The sequence below is a fragment of the Daldinia decipiens genome (genome assembly GCF_022478715.1).
Source record: "Daldinia decipiens strain CBS 113046 unplaced genomic scaffold F4813scaffold_2, whole genome shotgun sequence".
In the NCBI taxonomy this organism is placed as follows: Eukaryota; Fungi; Ascomycota; class Sordariomycetes; order Xylariales; family Hypoxylaceae; genus Daldinia; species Daldinia decipiens.
The window spans coordinates 720,314-741,447 of NW_026054545.1; the positions used below are offsets into that span (position 1 = coordinate 720,314).

The following is a 21,134-nucleotide window of genomic DNA, read 5'->3' on the forward strand; positions in this document are numbered from 1 at the left end:
CAGACAGTATAAACTGAACTAATATGGTCGTTGGACAAGTGGAGTGGACGGGGCTGCTTTCTGTTGCAGATTGCTGACAATGGTTTTGATTTCATGGCTTGGTGGTTGCGAATGGACGGAGGATATTCCCACAGAGTTTGCAGTTTGAGAGATACCCTAATAATACTGGTTTGGCACACAATGGCATTATCCTTCGGTCTTAGGGGTCTATCAGCACGTGATACACTATACTTCTAGTACCAGGTTTACCCTACCTATTTCATATTGGTCTTGAACCTTGAACGCTATTGCATGTGATGATCTATGCTAAGTACCTACATCCCTTACCTCGTGGCCAGGTGGGCTGTTTGAAAAGACATACCTGAGTGCATATTCACCCATTCCCGAGGTTCTCTTGCTTTGCATGCAAGACTTAGTGTAGATACTATCTGACTATTCCTTGAGCATTACTGATTGCAATATGATTTAAACAAGCCCATTATTCTGTTTGAGGACCAGAGGATAAATTGATACGCGCGCTTGGTAAGTGTATTGAAGCTGTCTATAGGCAACAGAACTCTTGTATGTTTTTAATGCTAGTTCTACAAAGTAAATGATGGCAATTGGTAATTCTGGACTGGGTTGATAGATAAAAACGGTAAGGTTCGAGAAAGTAAATGGAAACACGAAGTCTGGTTCATTGTGGGCTCTCATTACACACTTTGATGCCATATCTTTTCATGGGTCTTAGAGTGATCATAACTCTATGTGCTTCTACATAACTAGTTGTCCTTAATACATAGAAGGACTAATCCTGAGATATAGGGGCCTTCGAATATCCTAGTCGAGTTTGCAATATCGCTTCTATTAAACATAATAATCATAGAAAGCGCCTGGGATTGCGGTCATGTTTTTAAATATGACTATGGGGCTCAATAAGTTTTGGGGGACCTTTATCCTCACCCTGCGAGTTATTAAGAAGCTTGGGTAAACGAATACATACTTCATAGAAGTAAACCTAAGCTTCTAGAAGACGAACTTCGTAAAATAACTTGCGCATTTATCCACTTGGCCTGTCGCTAGATTTGGTCCAAGGGGCTTGGGTGATAGATGATTGGGTACCTGGCGTGCTGGTCCGTGGTTGAGATGGTCTAGGGACAGGATGTCCCGGACCCCACGGTGCTCGGGAGTATGGAATACCAGGTCCGGAGGGTGGCGGCATATTTGTTGTCTGTGCCCATGGTGCGGCTGTACCGGATCCAGTTGCTGTAGTTGGCGGCGGCGGCATGGATGTTGTAGAAGGGGGTTGGTTTGCCATATGGATACTCTGCTGAGGGGCCGCGGCATTAGGATCCTGTTCCCAAGAAAATAGTAAGCCGAATGGAAAATGTTGCACCACTGGGAACTTAGAAAGAACTTCGGCGTTGAACATCTTGATCATTCCCTGCGGCAGAGTTAGCGAGGAGTGAGAGACCGTTATATCTATATCCATACCTTGTTGATTTTACCCCAACCGTCCTTGATACCAGATATATCGAATAGTATGGGACTGTGCTCCCAAAAAGGACCCTTCTTCACATCGTTGATAAACCCTACGGCCGAGAAATACATGTTCTTATTTCTCTCTTGTTCAACATATTCAGCTTTGACTACTTGTGCAGGTTTAGGTGCCCGAAACAGGGAGCCTTCAATCGGCATGGGCTCTGAATCTGTAATCGCACGGCTTAATTGTGCCGAGCCGTAGATATAGGGTTGGAACGAGTGATCATCTAGACCCCAGACGCCATGGGATCCCGCAGGCTCAAGCGTATATGTTAGAATCAAGCGTCTCACCACTCGAAGGTAAGGTTCAAAAATACCGAGCACGATGCTGCGCTCAATGTCACCACCCGGCCTACCATCCTTAAATGCGCCAAGTTTCCATAGGCCTCCGAGAAAAGCCAAGAAGCTTAACTCATGACCGGTTCCGTAGTCGAGTCTCTGCGGACTCCCAAACCCACCAAGTAGATAAGCTGTGAGCTCGTCTTTGGAGGTGGTATCGGATTCACCCCCATGGCCAAAATTTAAGACGGATCCAGGTAGGAACTCTTCAAGGAGGTCTACGACTCTTTCTTCTAGCAACTTGTACCACTTCCGGAAGCTAACATTTCCAAAGCGCCTCGGTCCTTGATCAGGCGGAGCTTCGTCGATGTAAGACTCTATCCTGACAAGTAACTCTTGAAGCTTCAATACCGACTGAACCGGGTTGGTTTCGTATTCCGAGCCGATATGGAAAGCTATGATCTTGTCCTTCCCATCATCTCCTACAGACTTTCGAGGACACATGGCGCGGTTTAGCTGCATGACAAATATGCCAATATCTCGATAGGCTTTTGAAGTCAAGAACCTAGCGACGTCAGGCCCATCGTTAATCTGTTTTGTAGGCTTGATAAAAGTGTATTTCTTTGAAGGATCCCATATCTCTAAGACGGGGAAACCATCAGGACCCCCTGGAGATTGTTGCGAATCCTGAACAGTTGCCATAGCCACTTTAGGTATTAGTTCTTTTAGAAATGACGAAACCAGAAGTTGGTAAAATATATGATCAATATAGTACACGGCGTTTCTTAGCTGCGTCACAGCTTCCCGAGTAAGACATAGGTAGGTATGCCCCGCCCCCACTATGTATTATGTACATACATGTAGGATGTGCTTGCTACCTCATTGTACATATTAAAAGCTTCTGCACGGGCCTCAAATTGTTAGGTAACACTGATACTTCCCTTGTATGTACTTTCCTTTGACCTTTGACTTTGCAATTCGCGAAACCCCACAACCCGCTTTCTACACATACATACCTCCAACATGTAGGTAGGTACCTCCTGCTATGTTGCCCGGCACCCCGGTAAGTGAGCCGTGTGGCTGTGTGCCGAAAAGTCGAGACTGAGATAATCACGCGTCGTAATTAAATTATTACTTTCGCGAGAGCCTCACACAATTCACTACCGATGGTCACCTCTAATTAATCTATATTCAACGTCTTTTCGAAAGTAGACGGAACATAGCCTACCATCTTCTTTCCCTTAATTAATACCCAACTTTCGGATACGCGCCCCAGTTGATTCTCATCGTATTTATTATATCCAAGGCCGGAAATATGGTGGGGACCCGGAGTGGAGCTCAGGTTCTAGCTAAAGGTCACATTCCAGACGGAGGGCGAATACAACAGCATAGTCATAGCCCTGAAAGCGTCGACAGTGGTGAGGATGAAATTCCTTGTATCTTATCACCTAGACGCTCAATCGATCCGAGTATACGGTCGCTAGATCACCGCCGAAAGCGGAGTCGACAACTAGATGATGACCTATCTGTACAGTTTAGTTCATCTAAAAGACGGAAAGTTGAGCCTACAACTAATTCTAGAAATGCACGCCTATATCCAACGCCTGTATTACCATCTGCTAGGCGGTCGGCAGGGACTATATCTGCTCGAAAAGCAAGCAGAAGTCCCGAATATGATGTACCTCCGGGCCTGGTAAGCAGTGTCAATGCCGCGTTCAAAAAGAAAGGACGTGGGGATCATCAGCAACTTCCAGCGTCCGCAAATAGTCATTTGAATAATGAAACCACCGGTTCAGAAGAAAACGAGGATGCGCGGGAAAATGTAGATGATAATGCTCAGGTCCAATCCAACCATGACGAGAATATAGGCTTGCAGGAATTTCAGGCTCATGATGCGACTGGCATATCTGGGCGCGGCAAATCCTCACCAGCGCTCATCATTGACCATGGGGAGGGGCACGAACTAGATTCCGCCCCGAACAATAATAATATCGTTCAACATGGCCCAGATGAAGTTCAAAGCCAGGCTGATATATGGGATATACCCGTGTCACCTGGCCAACAACCATTACCTAGGCAGTCAGCAATCTCTAATGTTTCGGGAGAACTGCCTCTGCGTGCAAGACGTATCGAAGTTCATATACCACACCGTGGCTTGAGGTCTGTCCAATTCTCTCAAACAGGACAAACTCAAACTTCTGAGCATCCCCGATCTGCATTGGAAGGAGATCAAAATGGTTTGCTACAATTGGTACAACCAAACCCTGAAGTTGGCACACAAGATATACAGGAGGAGGATGAAGTGGGTATTGCTTCGGAGCGTATTGATGGACTCTCCTCAGACGACGAAAGCCTTTCGGATTTTGACTTGTCCGAAGATGGTTTCGCTCAGGATGTGGCAAAATTTCGAGCTCGATATCCCAGGGGCTACAAAGGTAGTGAAATACTTGAAAGCCCCCAAGAAGATGATGTTACTATGCACATTGATTCTTCTAGTCTTGAAAAGGCGCTTCGACTCATAGGGCATGAAGCTTGGTCTGGTAAGGGACGAAAATGGCATGAGCGGCCATTTCTATTCGATTTTATGCAGCCTGGTCCCGTTCGAGTTTTACTTAAGTTTCTAACGAAACTAGAGAGATTGCTTGTGGCAACTCCAAAAGCTCCTCAAATTATAGAGCAAAATAAATTTTTTAATGACTACGGTGATCTCTTTGGTTATTATTTCTCGAAGATCAAACTTACGGTCCGTCATATTCGGGGAATGAAGCCTGCAAAGGGAGGGCCAAGTCGATTACAACAAAATCAGGAAATCAAAAAGCATGACCAGCTGGCTGGGGACATTGCTTCGCTCGCCATTCCTATGCTGTTTCATGTTCTAGCATCTGTGTGGTGGCTAGGTGGTGGGAAGTATGGGGGCCACTCATCATTTACAATTTCTGCCATTGAGTTACTTATGAGGACGCTTGGTTGGATCGGGTTGTTATACCGCCCGTTGCTTAGAGCGCTAAGACAACAGCCACCTGGTGCTGAAGAGGAGGGGGAAGGAGAAGAGGAAACCAAAATCCAGAGAAAAACCGGACGCTTAAAACGGGAGAAACGAGAAGAGCTTGAGGGGATTTTAAATGAATTGAAGCGGCTTGTTGAGTCTGGTCCAGATATCCTCGAGAGAGAAGAACGCCGCCTCCGACTGGAACATCAGGCTAATCAAGAGCGATTGAGACGACAGGAAGAAGTTAGGGCCCAACGGAGGCGGGAAGAAGAATTATTGAGGATATCTAACCAGGACCGGCAATTGAGGTCGGTGTTGTCTATCAGGGGAGTCCACATGCCGCTCTCACAATCACGAATATCAACGTCTACGCGAGGGTCATTGGCCCAAGAACCGTCACAAATACGACCGTCTCAAAATCCTAGCGATTGGTCTGACGAAGAGAAGATATTCCTCTTCAAGAAAATACAGGAGTCGTACCCCGATTTACCAGACTTGGATGATGTCCGCTGGGAACTTAATCGAACCCTGAACGACACCGAGGCAATGGCAGAAGAGCTCTTGGAACAGATGTTGAAAGCTGTGTGTCCGCAACAAACGGCAGCAGACAGAAATGCGCATATCCAAGAGATTATGCAGAATTATAGGCGTACATGGGGTCATTGAGTTTGGTGGTTTGAGGAATGAAAGTTACTATACCCGTGCGTGTGCAATGTTTAGCTCTTGGCTTTTAGAATATCAAGTCTCAAAATTTAATTCTACAATACTTTGACTCTATTGTTCTGGCGTATTGCTATTGATGTGATTGAATCGCATAATGGTCTAATTGCCAATCCTCTCCGGTCTGGTTATCTACGTATTAGAGGTCTTGATTGATTTGATTGGCTCTCGGGTAAGTATACCTGTGGTTCTTGAGAACATCTGAGACAGGTTTTCTAGGCTTACAAGTAGGGAGTTGTCTAGCTTCCATGCCAAATGAGAGGCTAGCATACCCAATTATTAGATTGCGTACATGCGGTCTGCATGCTGTCGGGTCATCAGCGGGGGGTCGACGGCATTAGTTGGCCAATTCGCGGTCTCAACCTCCAGCTTGGCCAAGTCGTGCCTGCAGACTGAACCAGTTGAGGCCGAGCGGTTAGATTAGCTGTGATGCATCATTCAGAGCTTCTCATTAGCAGGTCGGAAACTAAAGTTGACCTTTTCGCTATGTAAGGCGGGCTTGTTATGTATAATGTATGAGGACATATGTATGAGGTATGTATGTACATGCAGGTAATCGGTGGTAGATATGTATCCACTGAAACGAGGCGGACAGGCCAAACCATGTCACATGTTTATTATTGGGTTGACCGTTATCAATTACGTAGCCGAACAGAGACGACGTTGCAAAAGCAACATTGTAATGAAACAGAATGGCGAAGAGTTAAGATGATGTATGTATAGCTATAGGTACCTTATATTACATTGTCGTGTTAGAAGTAAGCGACGTCCATGCGACCGTTTGGAAGTTTGCTCCTAGTACTTTTCCTTCGTAAGAAGTAAATTAAAGAATGTTCTTAGGTTAACTAGGTAGGCAGCCTTTTTATAGGAGGCATTTAAATGCCGGCTAGAGGTACCAGCCATCTGGTTTCATTAGTGCTTGTTTTTAGTGGAATTAGTAGGGTGAATTGGTAGGTGGGTTAGCCGGCGCAAGCACGGACCAAAGAACTGCAGGCGAGCTTAGAGCTCTTATTGCTCAATGACAATTGACCCGCTAGGGCCCCTGTGAAGCCCCTGTCTGGACCCCTGTGATTAAGTGATCCCCTCCAGCGATGATTGCCTATCGGGGTTTAGGTTCAGTGCTTAGACGGGCTCTGAGCCAGTCAGCCAGTGAGGAAGTCGGTCGTTTTGTGGCGGTCTTAACAGTTGGTGCAGAATCTTGGAGAAGCCATTCTCTTTTTTTTTTTTTTACCTTTTCCACCCCCCCCAATCCGACACTTTCGTATCTTTTGCAAAAGGGCGTCGCGAAGGATTGAGAAAAAAGCTCTTCACGTCGCGAAAGAAAATACGCGTTCTTTTCTGGGTCATCTTTTCTTTTACCTGATTTTTAAATCTTCATCGCCAATACTATACCAGTAATAAGTAAAATACTTTACTGTATTATACCTCACTGGTTAATATCCCGCGGTGCTAATCCGATATCGAGACGAGCAAGGGGGAAAAAGGAGTCTGTAAGACGACAGGTCAGTCAACACACCCGATTCAACCCACCATCAACACTCAACCCCCCCCTTTTGTGACGTGTCGGCGCTGCGAATATTAGCTGTTTACAGTCTTGCTTGATTCTTTGATCAATGAGAATCTAAAGCTATATTGCATTCCAATCGTCGCTCACTCATACTCGTAACCACTGATTGTGTTTGAACATTTACAATTGTTAACACTCTAGCTTTCTAGAAAGTTATATCAGTAGCGCTCTTGATTTTTCCCGACCTAGAGACCTTTGACAAGCAACCGATTACGTGTATCTGATAATAGAGGTCTCTCTATCCCGTAAAGACCGAAATCATGTCTGACGCCGAAGGATTCGAGGTTGTCCAGCACGACGAGTCGGTTCTATCGGGCGAGGAGACTGCCGGTACTGTTGGTACTGGGGCTACTGAATCGCCCAAATCTTCGGTTAAGTCAAGCAATGGATCTAAAACCGAAGACAATGCCGTGAAGCGACCAGCTACTGGCACTTCCGGTGTCCGTCGTCCGGGAACAGCAACCAGTACTGCTCCGAAGACTGCCACAACTACAACGGCTCGTGCTAGTGGCGGTTTGACCAAGCCTCCAACTCGCCCACCTGCTGGGGCCGCTGTCAAGAAGCCGTCAGTAAGCACTACCATGACCCATAGGCCCCAGCCGTCTGTTTCAGAAGATGAGAGGAAGAGGTCCACTATGACCTCTGCGGCGGCGCGTCGAACCTCGATGGCACCAAGCGTAACGTCTCCCGGAAAATCTAGCGTTAGATCGGGCATTTCTACTACTACCGCGGCAAGGAAGCCCTCCTCGGCTACTAGTAACATAGCATCGAGGACCAATACCCTTGCAAAGCCCACGCCATCTACAGCTGGCACGGGGAATTCCCTGTCGGCACGGACATCGACAGCCACCCAGCCTAGAGCTCCTAGTGCTGTAGCTGATGCAAGGAAGCGGCTATCCAGCGTCACAGGTTCTCCGATTTCTTCTACTGGAGTTGCGAGACATGCGCCTCGCCCATCTATCGCGTCGCCGACTTCTGCGGTAGCAGCAAAGGATATTGAAGACTTGAAAGCGAAGCTTGCCGAGAAAGAGTCCGAGGTGGAGTCCTTGAAGGAACAGGTTGTTTCTTCTCAGGCCAAGGTCACCGAGCTTGAAGAAAAGATCAAGACCGAGGTAAATGGCGTCCAGGGCGCCGAAGATGTCGTGCGCCAGGGACACGAAGAACTCTTGGAAACCTTGAAGTCAGCCCATGCCTCCGAGAAGGAGACTTTAAGCATCCAGATCTCGGAGGCTGTTGACAAGCTCAAGGCTGCCGAGGAGCAGCTTGAAGCCCACAGGAAAAAGTTAGCTGAATTAGCTAGCTCCCAGGAAGCCAAAAACACCGAGATTGACGGCCTACAGAGCAAGCTCGAGTCCCTCCAGCTTGAGAAAGATACCGGTGCCAAAGATAGCGAAGGTGCTTTGACTAAGGCGGCTGAGGAGCACGCTGCTGAATTAGAAGGTCTTCGGAAATCGTTAGATGAGCAACATCAAGCTTTCGTTGAAGCTCTAAAAACTTCGCATGCAGCCGAACTAGACCAAACAAAGGCCTCATCCGGCGAGCACGAGAAGGCACTTGAAGAACTGAAGGCCGCTAATGAAGCGTTCCAGAAAAAGATTGATGAATTAACCTCTTCGACCGACAGCGTGAGTGCTGAGAGTGCTTCCAAGATTTCTGCGCTTGAGAATGAGCTCGCAGATCTGAAGTCTGCTGCTGAGCAAGACAAGGCTGCACTGGCTGCTTCGCAGGCAGAACTACAAGAAGTTAAAGCGAAGCTTGAGGAGTCCCTCGCTGTCGTAGATGCCACGAGGGAAGAGCTGACCAAGGTCAAGGAAGAGTTTGCTAGCTTACAGGAGGAGTTAGGTCAGGTAAAAGCGGATGCATCATCCAGCGCTGATCTCGCTACTCAGATCAAGGAGGCCGAGGAGAAGTACGAGAAATTAAAGCAGGAACATAAACTCTCAGATGAGACACACGAAGCCCAACTGAAGCAGGTATCCCAGGATTACGAGACAGAGATTGAGAGCCTCAAGGGTGATGCTTTCTTCAAACGCAAGTTTCACGTCCTAGAGGAAGAACATAACGAACTAAAGACCAAATTTGACGAGCTAACCGGTACACATTCAACGACTGTCACAAGCCACGCAGAAGAGTTGGAGGCTGCAAAGGCTGAATATGCGGCTGCTGTTGCAGCCCTTTCCGCCAAGGAAGAGGAGCATCAAAAGGCACTTGACGCATTACAAGCTAGCCATGCAATGGATTTGGAAAGCGCCAAGAGCGGTGCTTCAGTTGACAAGGAAGCACAACTAGCCGAACTAGAGTCTCTCAAGGCCAGCCATGCGAAACAAATTGAGATCTCCAAGGCCGAGAGTGAAGCTGCCCTCGCAAGGGAGCTAGAGGCTCTCAAGGCTGCCCACCTGGAGGTTCTCAATGCTCAAAAGCAAGCCTTGGATACAGAAATTGCCGAGTTGAAGGCTGCTCACGCCCAGGAGCTCTCTACTAAGGATGCTGATAGTAGCGCGCATGTGGCGCAACTAGAGGCTTTGAAGACAGCTGTCGAGGAGGCGCAGGCTGAACTGGAGAAAGCCAAGGCCAGCCACGCACAAGAGATTGCCGAGAAGGAGGCTGACAGCAGCGCTCATGGTGCTCAGTTGGAAGCATTGAAGGCGGCCCTCGCAGACGCGCATGTGGAACTCGACAAAGCCAAGGCTAGCCATGCTCAGGAGCTGGCTGCTAAGGATGCCGATGGAAGTGCCTATGTGACCCAATTAGAAGCCCTTAAGACGGCGGTCGAAGATTCTCAAGCCGAGCTCGAGAAAGCTCAAGCTAGTCACGCCGCTGCTCTCGAGGCCCTGAAGAAGGAAACCGAGGATGCCCACTCCGCCGAGATTGAGAAGCTGATAACAATGCAGTCCGAAGCTGTAGAAGCCGCGAAGAACAACGCATCGGGCTCTCACAAGGAAGCCATCGAAGCCCTGGAAGCGAAGCATGCCCAGCTGATCGAGGAGTTGAAGCAAGACCACGAGAGTAAGCTCTCTGCAGCTACTTCCGATGTGGCTAAGCATCTAGATGCCGCTACCGAGCACGAGGCAGCGTTAATCGCAGCGAAGGAGGCATTGGCCAAGGCCCAAGAGCAATCCACAACTCTGGAAGCAGAATTAGCTGAAATCAAGACTAAGAACATTGAACTGGTTAAGATCCAGGAAGAATACGAGTACTTGCACCAACAGCTTGCAGAGGCCAAGATGAACAATGTGGAACTCATGGCTGAGCTTGACGCTTTAAAGAACCAGAGGCCGGATACCTCTATTGCGGACGCGTTGAAGGCGGAGCTCCGGGAACTCAAAGAGTCTCACGCTCAAGAATTAGCTGCTGTCAAGGAGGTATCCACAAAATCCGCGAGTGATTTCGAACTTCTACAGAAAGATTACGACGCGACAAAGTCAGAGTTTGAATCTCTGAAGGGGCAGTTAGAGGCAGCCAAGCAGGACGCTCTCATTGCGCAGAAGGATCTAGAGGCGCATAAGAACGACGCCGAGGCCAAACTAAAGAACCAGGAAGCCGACTACAAGGATATGTACGAGAATCTGTCTACTATAGCGGAGGAAGAGCAGAAGAAGAGGGCGGCAGTTGAGAAGGAAGCATCCGATATCAAGTCGAGATTTGCAGAGATGGAAGCTCAGCTGAAGGTCAAGGACGCGGAAATTGCCGAGGCACTGGTATGACGCCCGATTAATCTCTATTAGTAGTAATCTATAATACATTATGCTGACCTGAATACCAGGCTAAGGCGGCGGCGCAAACGCCAGTGAAGAAGGGTCTGTCAGCTAGTAGATTCGCAGACGACAATGAAGCTGACAAGAAAGAAGATTACGAAGGTGCTACCGACTCGGAGGCTCCCGCAGCTGCAGGTGAGGAGCCTGACCATTCATCGGCTGCGATGAGTGCGGTGCGCAGTACCCCCTATACAAACCCTCGCTTGCCAGTCGCAGCATCTCCGCTTGCGTCTACATTCACTTACCCAAGTTTTTTTCAAGCCATCATGAGGAAAAGTGGCTGACTCATGTGTAATAACAGTTAGCACAAGTTAATCTATCCATCAAGGGCCTGAAGTCCATGAGTGACGAAATGGGGGACCGGAATCTGCGGTACGTAGATCTAATATCTAATCTCGTCTCTTAAATTATACGTGTGTGAAGGTGTCGATTCGATCAGCAGGCTAACAGGATACAGCATGCTCAAGTCCATGACCAATATTCCCCAGAAATCATAAGCTGGAACTGAACGATAGTCGGCTATGACCAAAAATTCCTTCTCGACATTATAGCGGTTTTTTTTTTTCATCCCACGCTATTGATGACGTTCCCGGCATGACTCGCCCCCTGATGACTTTATTTCGGCCACGATCTTTCAACGTCAACACGTTGGATACGCTATCCAACCAAACTTCTCGCCCACCGCTACCTTTGCGCCCGGGCCTAATCCTAACTGACGCACGCCGTTTATCGCGTTTATCGTGAATTTGCACTTATTATTCGGAAACCGACACGCTTTGTAATGAAATATTTTCTTGGAGGGGAAAGGGTCCTGATACAGATGCCTTAGGGGGAAGGGAAGGGCGCGACCTTTTTTTATCCATCTTTTTTTTATTTTATCTTTTAATCTTCACCGTGAGTCGTCGCGCCCGGGATGGAAGGACATGGCATGGCATGGATTGATGTGTATGAGAAGAATAGGAAAGTTGTGCGGAACAGCCAAGCTGCGTGCTAAGGTAATGCTGAAGGAAATATTTTCTCCGCCTGTTTTGATTGATTAACGTTACTTCGCTTTGCTCTCTCTAAGGACTACGTTATGTGGATATTGTAGTAGTCAGGTTGTCTAGTAGTTGAAATGGACGATACCCCCTTTTTACCTGCTGATGACTTTCGTCCGTCTGTTGAGTTTCGTACCTCTTATTCCCACTATCAGCTACAGTAGGGAGGGAGTCTTAGTTGCTCTGATATTTTTTTTTTCATATTATGCTAATTCACATTAATCGTCAGGAGCAGCCCGAGTATCTCCAGTTCTCCACACTAGATGAAATTTACCGAAGCATATTAAAACAACAAGAAGCAAGTCTATTACGCTCATTGGCGGACCTAAACATGAGAAGTATATACAAAGCGTTCATTATTTCCGTCTCGGCTCGAGCCATTACCCAATATAGTTTAAGACTGGGCAAGTTTCTCATTCAGGGGCTTCACCAGATCCCGCACCTGGAACATAGCATCGAAGTTCTGCTGCTTGACGAACCACGCATTCACTAGCTTCCACTCCTGATTGGGGTCCTTGAATTGGATCTGTAGGTGGGTGTTAGTATTGGATACGATTGCTAATCAGACTAGAGGATATTGGGGGGTGGAGAGCACGGGGGCTTACATCGAACCGCCTAAGCAAGCTTGGGACGACCTTATAGATCTCTAACAAGCTAATGTTCTTTCCAATACACGTGCGGGCGCCCATGCCGAATTGGAACATCATCCCATTCATCTCACGAACCCGACGCTCCTGTTCCTCCTTCTTGGCGTCTGTGAGTGTCTCGTCGACCAGCCACCGCTCAGGTCTGAAGGTGTCAACATCCTCGCCCCAGATCTCCGGTCGGCGATGTATGATCCACGCCGAGCAGCCAACAATGGTCCCGCCCTTGACGTAGTGACCTGCAATCTCGACGCCAGGCTCAGGAACGATGCGCTCGAGCGGCAAGCCAGCCGCCGGGTGTAACCGGAATGCCTCCTTAATGCAGGCGTCAAGATACGGCAACTTTTGACTCTCAGTCCATGTTACAAGACCCGTTTCGTAATCGCTAAAGATACCAGACAAAGCAGCGTCGTCAAGTTCTTTTCGCAAATTCGAGAGCGCAGACGGGTTGCGTAGCAGATAATAAAAGACACTAGCTAGTGAGATGGCGGTCGTTTCGGAGCCGGCGAATGCCATAGACACGGCCATAGTTTGCACTAGAGTATCGCTCATGAACTCCGGTCGGGCATCATGCGAAGCAAGAAACTTGGATAGCAGATCGGGCGATTTGGGTTCGGCTTTGCCTTCGGTGGAGACCGGAAGAAGAGGCTTGGAAGGATCGCCTGAAAGGTTAGGTCCCAGACGCTCAGCCATGCGAGCACGCGCGAACCGCGCAACAGGGAAAGTCGCATCAATGAGCCCCCATTGGGAGAGTTTGAGGTAGATGGGGTTTTTGAGGAAGACGCGATCGAGCCACGGAATCTGGCCGATCTGATTAAGTGTGTTAGTACCCTTTCATAGCGTATCACGTCAAGTTCTAACATACCGGCGCAACATAGAGAAACAGACTCCCTAAGTAGTCAACTATGCCATCGATATCCTCGTTCTTCTCGACAAATCCATGACGCTTGCTATAAGTAATCTCACCAATTACGTCGAAAGCGTAGAATTGTAGCCATCGTGTGAAGTCGCACCCTTCCGGGTTGCCAGCAAAAAGGTGCTCCGTTTGCTTGAGGAACAACTTAGTCGTATTGTCAACAAAAGGTTCGTACTGCACTAAAGCAGACATAGCAAAGGCCGAATTGACACATCGTCTGAATTGGGCGTGGAAGTTGTTGTCCGTCGTACTAAATAGTGAGGCAAGAGAGTTTCCCTTGACTACAGACTGCTGGACAACATAGAAGTCGGACTAATGGAAAGTATTAAAATTTGATACCTCTCACCGGAAGTTGTATAAGGGGTCCGTACCTTAACAAATCCCTTATTAAGACCATATATTGTCTTGAGGGCCTTCGGGTCTGCAAATGATAAAGAGTTGGGTCCCAAACGTACTACATCGCCATATTTCGCATGCAACTTTCGATGTGTTATGTCAGGTCGCTGTCCATACACATCCCAAAATCGCCACAAGTCTGTCAACGAAGCTAGAAATGGTCCCGGGTACTTGTTCAAGCCATTATGGTATCGATTCCTAACCAACCATGTCAGAGCTGCTGAAACGATTAGGGGTAGCCAAAAGTGAGCTATGAAGCTCCCAATCACAGAGTTCTCCAGTCCCAGCATTGCCCCACGGATTCATCTGCTCTTGTGAGATAAGCTGAAGTTAGAACGAGGCGGATAATAGCAGACTTCCGCTCCCTAAAAACGGTAGGAAATCTGTGAGAGCCTATAGGTTGTTGAAACCTTTAGATACTTCTAGCTATCGATGTAAAGAATTTCTGACCTGGAAATACAGCCAAAACAAGAAACCCTGGGTGCACCTATACCCTTGGAAATACAAGAAGTAGAACCGCCGAAGCCGAATATCAGGGACTGCTGACAACGTGTGCCAAGGTGGGTATATATGCGGTCCTATTTGTCGGTTATCCCACGGGCATGTCGGCGTTATCCAACGATGATTCGACCAAGGATAAAGACTCCCAGTACCTGCGGCCAGTCTGTTCGATTAAAATGGCGGGAGAGGGCTTAAGAGTGGAAGGTACACTCGTACTTAATATTTAGATATATGATATATGAACCGTTACGCTCGTGACGGCACTTCAGGGCTTTGCGGTGGCCCGAACCAGCTACCCGGCGCCTCTCGGTCCCTGTGAGATCGTCTCCATACCCGCTCGAGGTTCCGCTCAGAACTAGCCAGGCTACTAGAGATCTAAGACTCTGGGGACCCCGCCGACCCACCTTCGAGGAAAGGGGGCCCTGTCGACGAGGCCATCAGACGAGGTGAGCGGGGGAAACAAGCGGCTGGCCTAGTGTTGAATTAGGGAAATCGACAAGAAAACCCATGACCGCCAAGTGGGTAGACACGTGAATAGCTTTAATCTGCGCTTGGGGCAGTATTAGACGTGATTTCGGCAGATGGATAGTCCAATGGTTTCGCAGGTATAGTCAAACAAGAGCACGATAGCACGAGCCGGAGAATATGTCATGTTTCGGGTCATATCCGCGATGATCAACTGATGTAGCTTGGGTTGCCCAGGGCGCTGTTGGTGACACGGTAACCGTCTCGGGAAGTTTCTTGGAAACCCGAGGCGTATATATTACCCTCTCAATGCTGTCCTAGGGAGCTTAAGTCCGCTTTCCGCCATCCGCTTGGGCGAATAGAGTAACTCTCGTTGAAAATGGCGCCGAAAGGGGCAACTAAGCGCGCAGGGGGTAGGGGGCAGGCAATGCGGCTCTCATCCATGACGAACCAGAGATGGCAATTAGCTCAAGAGGCGACGAAGGTAGCGTCTGTAAGCCTCGGCACATCCATAAATGGAAGGCGGCCTATCGAGATGATAGCAACATAGCAGCATAGCAGCATATCGGCATTGCAGACGGGTATGATACCGCGATGATGTATGATGCAGTTTGGTTCTCGTAAAATTGAGATGGGATTTCTAATTGTAGGCCAGGTGCCAGGTGCCAGGTGTGTGTATATCTGTAGACGTTAGGTATTGCTGCATGGTCGTGTGTAGCATACATCCTACATCCCACATCCCACATCCTACATCATACATCATACATCATACATCATACATCATACACCATACATCATACCTACCTAGGTACAAGACATGCTACCGTGATACACAAGGCACAGCTGCAAGCCGAGCAGAATCTAGATTCTAGACCACACAATAAATCTAGCGTCCGAGACCAGGCGTGTGGGATTCCCGCTGTTGTCTAGTAATGGCAAATGATAAATGGCGATGGTGTTGTTGACCGGCGTAACAAATGGGTCATTAAAACTGCCGAGTTGTAATGACGAAGAGAATCTCGTAGTAAGTTTCAGCCATTAACCAAATCGAGCCATCTACAGATTCGGTGAAGTGGGGACGATATAATAACGGTAATAGCAACGCGGCAGATGTAGAGACCCATAACTTCCATAATTTCTATACCTAACTGTCTAGGTTAGGTCCTTCCTAACCTAACTCCTTCCCATTTCCACTGCGGTTTTGCCGCGCAAATAATATAGTCGGACCACGTGCAACCTGTATGTCGCAAATTAATAAGTTCATTGTGAACATTACCTTAGGTTAGGTACCTAAGGTAATGACCTGCTGTTCCCTTACGTAAGGCCACATGGACCCGGATCCGATCCGACCCCGCTTAGGTAATACATTTATAAAAGCATACCTACCTATGCATATGCATATATTCCTTTCGTCCCCATTATAGCCTGATATCAACCCTTTCACCGGCTTAGACCTTTTGCTTTTCGAACACAACTGCAACCTTAAAGTTGTGTTACCAACCGGATGCAGCTCATCAAAATTCCGTATTTTTCCAGACCACATACAAGGCTTATTAATCACGCTCGAGAGCTGCCGGCGGTGTGTTGCGCGGTTTTTCAGTTATTAATAATAAGCGCCTCCGCTTTGGAAAGTCGTGGGTTAGGTATTTTCACGATAAGGGGGGATTTGCCGTTGGTGCTCGCGGCCGGCTATCAATTCATAGGTAGGCTCGTCCAAGCCTAAGTTATCTCGGTCAGAGCACTTGCTCTCTTCCTACTTGCTAGGTTTCAGTGTAGTAAGTTCGGTAGTTGACCGTATATTCGTGGGTTGTATATACCTATATAATGAGGCAGAAGTGGTGTCCCGCTAAGCGTCTATTGCGCCTATAGCGCTCTCTAAAATCCGCTCAACTCCCATTGCCGGCGGCACTGTACGCGTCTAGCCTCCGGACTCGCGAGAGCATCTGCAGTGCCCTATCAATATAAAATAACCCCCAATACAGGCATCTAAGATTTTTTTAAGTATGCTGCATGTACTAGAGCTCTAGAACAACCTTAGGGTGGATTGTGAACAACGTTGAGGAGTTAGTTGGTAATCTCAGCTACCTCAGACTACTAAAAATACCCACGGCAACGAAGTTCTGCCGGTTTTATTTCAATAACATATGAATTAAATCAATCTACTATAGTTTGATTAAGAACAAGCAAGGCTGGTTGCTCCTTTCTTCGCCTAGTGCTCGGTATTATTCATCAGGAGGTAGGAAGTCTCAGCTCCTCTTCCCCTTGTACGAAAATCCAATAGTTTGATCCAGCCCCTACCCCTTGAGCTTCTCCCTTGCCGAGGTATTTTAGCATCCCGTCGAACTTTCACAACTGGAGACTTTGGGAACTAAATACATATGAGAATAACTATGCGAAATAATTATCCGGGACTAATGAGGGAGTATCACCTGTAAAATCTCCTATTTCGCTTCCCGCAAGTGGTGTCTAGCAGCCATCCTCACCAACTACAAGGTGGGCAATCTTATCCTCTCAACTACTCCAGTTTACAAGTCCCCTAGCAAGCCGTCATCGTTGGCAGTATCAAAACTGGCATGCTATCTACCTTCAGCATAAACAAGCACGTCCCACTCACATCATTACAGGGTCCCTCTTCCAAATTATTACCGACTTCGAAGTGTCCCGTACCAAAATATACTTTGTATAGAACCTCTCCTCATCGAGTAGCATTGTAGTCCAGCGTGAAAACGAGCTCAAAGTTCTGAGGGTCAATATTATTTATTCCAGGCGGCAAATCTACAGACCATACCCCGTATGAGTACTGCGTCGTATTAATGCAGGTGTCGCTCACAGCTGTGTCCCCGTCCGTTTTCTGGACGGTGGGTGTAGTTCGCAGCGCCTGGGGCGAACGGCAAGTATCCACCGCCCGCCACGTGCGGTGCTGTGCCAGCTGAGGCCTTGTTGGGATTTTGAGATCGCCAGGTCAATGCCAAGGGGTCCCGAGCGGCCCGGCTCCGGAGCCGTGATATACAGCCGGGTTACCTTCCAGGGGTCGAGTAAGTAGTCCGATGAATAGAGTGGTGTTATATGAGAGTGTGACTCTGGTTTGGTAGAGGAGGACAACCGTCAAGATCCCGAGACTCTCGGGAAGCTGCATTCTTCCGGTCGATGCGAATTTCCCATTTTTATTACCTCGTGTTACTTTACACCAAGAGTCAATTTCGATGTAAATTTGGGGATATGTCAATTGCCGCAGGTTTCCGTAATACAGCATTCAAGTGTACGACGCAAACAATTTTACGTCAAGAACATCTTATTATAAACACCTGAACGACATCGTACTACCGAGTAACGTTGAGTAGAACGACGTAACACCCGATAAAAATAGAAGTTAAAGTTCTTGTTGCTTTCCCGATTCCTCGGATGTGAATACGAAGCTTGTTACCTAATGCAAGGGCCCGGGAGCCGCCCCGTCTACAAACGGACAAGTCGGGACCGGCCCCGGCTAAATGCATGCAGCGCGTATTCTGCAGCGTCAACGCATGCTCCGGGAGAAGTTTTGCTAACTACCGTAACTAGGTAGTTTTATTAGGCGAGCTGTATCGATGCGGACATGTTGAAAGTTAGCTCTCATATTTGTCTTTAGATAATAGTCTTTTAAATCCCACATATCCCAGATGTCCATCCTCGTGTGCGACTATAAATCCAATGACTGTAAAATTTACCCCCTTTTTAGCTATTAGAAAATCCACAGCTGAAAATAAGGCTACAAGTCGACGCTAGACTTTGCACTAAAAATAAAAATAAAAATGATGGTTTAACCCTAGTCCTCGCCACTACATGCACTTACTTCTTAGAGTATCAAAGCCCGGGTCCAAGCAAAAGCAATAGACACGAACGAACATGACAAAAATGTATCATCCCTCGGACCGGAATCGAACCGGTGACTTTTCGGTAACAATCACGTTTACAATTACAGCCGAACGCCATAACCAACTAGACTACCAAGGGTTGTTCATAAGAGATATATTCGTTAGTTTTCCTTAAGACCAGCTGGAAAAGCTGATAGTTGAGCAAAGAACGTGCCGCCCTGCGGTCAGATGCCAACAGGAGACGGATGCGAGCAGGCCAAAGATCAAACACGTCGAGGATTCAAGTGGATCAAGCAGTGCCGTTCAGCACACTGTCGAGAAGCTCGACGTCCTTGAGTAGTTGCTTGTCCCCTAATCTCGGACCAACAATTTGCAATGCCACAGGCGCGCCCTTGAAAAGCTCCGGGTCATCTGCGATATGTCAGCTATTAACTACCTAACCATAATATAAAATAGTAGATAAATGGTTTGCTTACACATGTCCTGATTCTTCTGGTCGGTCTCGTGCTTAGCCTTGAATTCGGCGTCCACGGGGTCGAGAGCCGGATCGGCATGCGTGAAGGGGATGATGATAGCAGGATACTAGAATGGAAATAGCCACGTCAGCGACCTATGTCGATAACACATTACTTCGTAAAGAAAGCCTCACATCAACCACATTCCAAGCCACGGTGTAAATATCGCTCGTCCAATCCCCCGGCAACACCGCCGTATGCGGACCAGCAGGAGCCAGAACGACATCACAGCCCACCCTTTGCCACTCGTCTAGCATCTGCTTCTGAATCCCCAATTTCTTGGTATTCCACTGCCAAGCCTCCTCCTGGGTCTTCCGCGGGAGATCCAAGAACCCGATCTTCTTGACGCTGGGCACGATCGGCTCGCCCGACTTGGCGAACTCTTGTCTTGGGAACGAGAGCCCGTCTAGCGTGAATAACTGCTCTGATACATCGCGGATGCCGATGAAGTCCGGCGGGTCAAAGTCCCTGGTCTCGAACCCGGCTGCCGAGAGCTTAGCTGCGGCTTCTCGTAAGGCCCGGCGGACCGGTGGGTGAGGCGTAAGGCCAGATGCGTGGATAACGCCGACGATGGGTTTCCGCGTCGCTGTGGTGCCGAGTTCCATGATATTCGGAATCACGGCAGGGTCGAAACTCCAAGGCTTCGCGTCCCTGACAATGCGAGTGAACAGGTCAAGGTCACGCACGGAATGGCCCAAAGGACCGGTCACAGCTGGAATTCCCGTGTTGGAGCCTGTCCAGCCGGAGTAGGAATACCCGGTCATGGGGATGATCCCAAAGCTTGGTTTATACCCGTAAACGCCGTTGCAAGCAGCTGGTATTCGTACCGATCCGCCCACATCGGTTCCGACGCCGAGAGCACTGCAGCGAAAGGCCTGGCTTGCACCCTCGCCACCGCTACTTCCGCCACATGTCAAACGGGAGTTCACAGGGTTCTTAGTGCGCCCAAATACATTATTATGGCTCTCCGCAACCAGCATCGTCTGTGGTACATTTGTCTTCGAAATGATTACCGCCCCGGCAGCTTGCAAGAGTTCCGGCAAAGGCGACGTGCGGTCGGCCGGCTGGAAGACTCGGGACATGTACCCATTCGTCGAGTCGTACCCCTTGAAATGGAAGCACTCCTTGAATGTCATAGGAACCCCATGCAGGGGCCCGACCACCTTCCCCGTGCTTTTGAAGATGCTGTCTAGTTCTTTAGCTCGCTCTATTGCATCCGCGAACATGATTTCCGTCAGCATGTTGCAGAGCTGATGGCCTATCGCGGCGCGTTTACAGAATGCCGTCACGACCTCTACGGCTGTGAATTTGCCTGTGGCAATGGCGGTCGCCAAAGATGTTGCATCGTATTCCTCACTAGTAATTACCAGCTCGGCCGGAGATAATATATTGAATGTGCTAACAAAGGGGCGGAGGTCAACGGTGTCTTCCGGCGGAATGTCTGCCGGTTTCAATTTCCATTCCGCCGGTATTCTCGAGTCCTGCTCGGCCTTTTTTGCAGCCTGCAATTCCTGCCAGGACTTCTTAGTTATTGGTCCTTCGACACTGCTCATATTCAAACGTTTGTTTATTTATAATAACTAGACATTACATAGAAAGTATCCAAACGGAGAAATGCTCATAAGTTCGACCCCTCACAAGAGTGTCCCATGCAGCCCCCGAGACGCCATGCTGCAGTATAACACCGAAGAGTGGGGGGAGGAATTAAGGGAATATACTAACCTAGATATACTTCATTAGATCCGAATAATTGGGGACCATTCCAGTAACTCCTCATATATAACTTGCTTTATTCCCACCCCATCGTTACATTTTGACGCAAGATAATCATATCTCTTAGCATCGGGGATTGATTGCCAGTCTGGTAATCAATATTGCTCGGCTATCTCCTCCATCTAGGTATAGAATGACAACCCAGGAAAGAATATGTAGCGGAGCTAAGCGCGCTATGCCGTATTATATATAATAACATGCAATC

General features: G+C 48.2%; 5 protein-coding genes and 1 non-coding gene across 6 annotated transcripts; 2 read left to right on the plus strand and 4 right to left on the minus strand.

Moving 5' to 3' along the window:
- Nucleotides 1-875: 875 nt before the first annotated feature.
- Nucleotides 876-2,624, minus strand: F4813DRAFT_100953 (Phosphotyrosyl phosphatase activator). The gene is made up of 2 exons (XM_049238391.1): nucleotides 1,474-2,624; nucleotides 876-1,423 (listed from the first exon to the last, which is right to left on the minus strand). The coding sequence occupies exons 1-2, from the start codon at nucleotides 2,500-2,502 to the stop codon at nucleotides 1,040-1,042; spliced, it is 1,413 nt and encodes a 470-aa protein (XP_049104148.1). The 5' UTR covers nucleotides 2,503-2,624; the 3' UTR covers nucleotides 876-1,039.
- A 195-nt stretch (nucleotides 2,625-2,819) lies between these two features.
- On the plus strand, nucleotides 2,820-5,566 carry F4813DRAFT_343763 (uncharacterized protein). The gene has a single exon (XM_049241573.1). It carries the CDS (start codon nucleotides 3,116-3,118, stop codon nucleotides 5,453-5,455), a length of 2,340 nt encoding a protein of 779 aa, XP_049104149.1. The 5' UTR covers nucleotides 2,820-3,115; the 3' UTR covers nucleotides 5,456-5,566.
- A 1,770-nt stretch (nucleotides 5,567-7,336) lies between these two features.
- F4813DRAFT_396887 (uncharacterized protein) lies at nucleotides 7,337-11,577 on the plus strand (the record flags this gene model as incomplete). Its single annotated transcript, XM_049247872.1, has 12 exons — nucleotides 7,337-7,516; nucleotides 7,556-7,645; nucleotides 7,676-7,777; nucleotides 7,817-7,902; nucleotides 7,936-8,056; nucleotides 8,093-8,218; nucleotides 8,258-8,308; nucleotides 8,339-8,427; nucleotides 8,467-8,516; nucleotides 8,550-10,774; nucleotides 10,840-11,004; nucleotides 11,133-11,577. The coding sequence occupies 12 exons, from the start codon at nucleotides 7,337-7,339 to the stop codon at nucleotides 11,235-11,237; spliced, it is 3,390 nt and encodes a 1,129-aa protein (XP_049104150.1). The 3' UTR covers nucleotides 11,238-11,577.
- Nucleotides 11,578-11,970: 393 nt separating this feature from the next.
- Nucleotides 11,971-14,715, minus strand: F4813DRAFT_101090 (cytochrome P450). Its single transcript, XM_049238392.1, has 4 exons — nucleotides 13,800-14,715; nucleotides 13,378-13,740; nucleotides 12,474-13,322; nucleotides 11,971-12,394 (listed from the first exon to the last, which is right to left on the minus strand). Exons 1-4 carry the CDS (start codon nucleotides 14,112-14,114, stop codon nucleotides 12,263-12,265), a joined length of 1,659 nt encoding a protein of 552 aa, XP_049104151.1. The 5' UTR covers nucleotides 14,115-14,715; the 3' UTR covers nucleotides 11,971-12,262.
- A 3,668-nt stretch (nucleotides 14,716-18,383) lies between these two features.
- Nucleotides 18,384-21,130, minus strand: F4813DRAFT_343775 (amidase). Its single transcript, XM_049241574.1, has 3 exons — nucleotides 19,291-21,130; nucleotides 19,118-19,223; nucleotides 18,384-19,052 (listed from the first exon to the last, which is right to left on the minus strand). Exons 1-3 carry the CDS (start codon nucleotides 20,707-20,709, stop codon nucleotides 18,931-18,933), a joined length of 1,647 nt encoding a protein of 548 aa, XP_049104152.1. The 5' UTR covers nucleotides 20,710-21,130; the 3' UTR covers nucleotides 18,384-18,930.
- On the minus strand, nucleotides 18,690-18,780 carry F4813DRAFT_t16. Its single transcript has one exon. It is a non-coding gene; the product is annotated as a tRNA-Tyr (tRNA).
- Nucleotides 21,131-21,134: the final 4 nt, after the last annotated feature.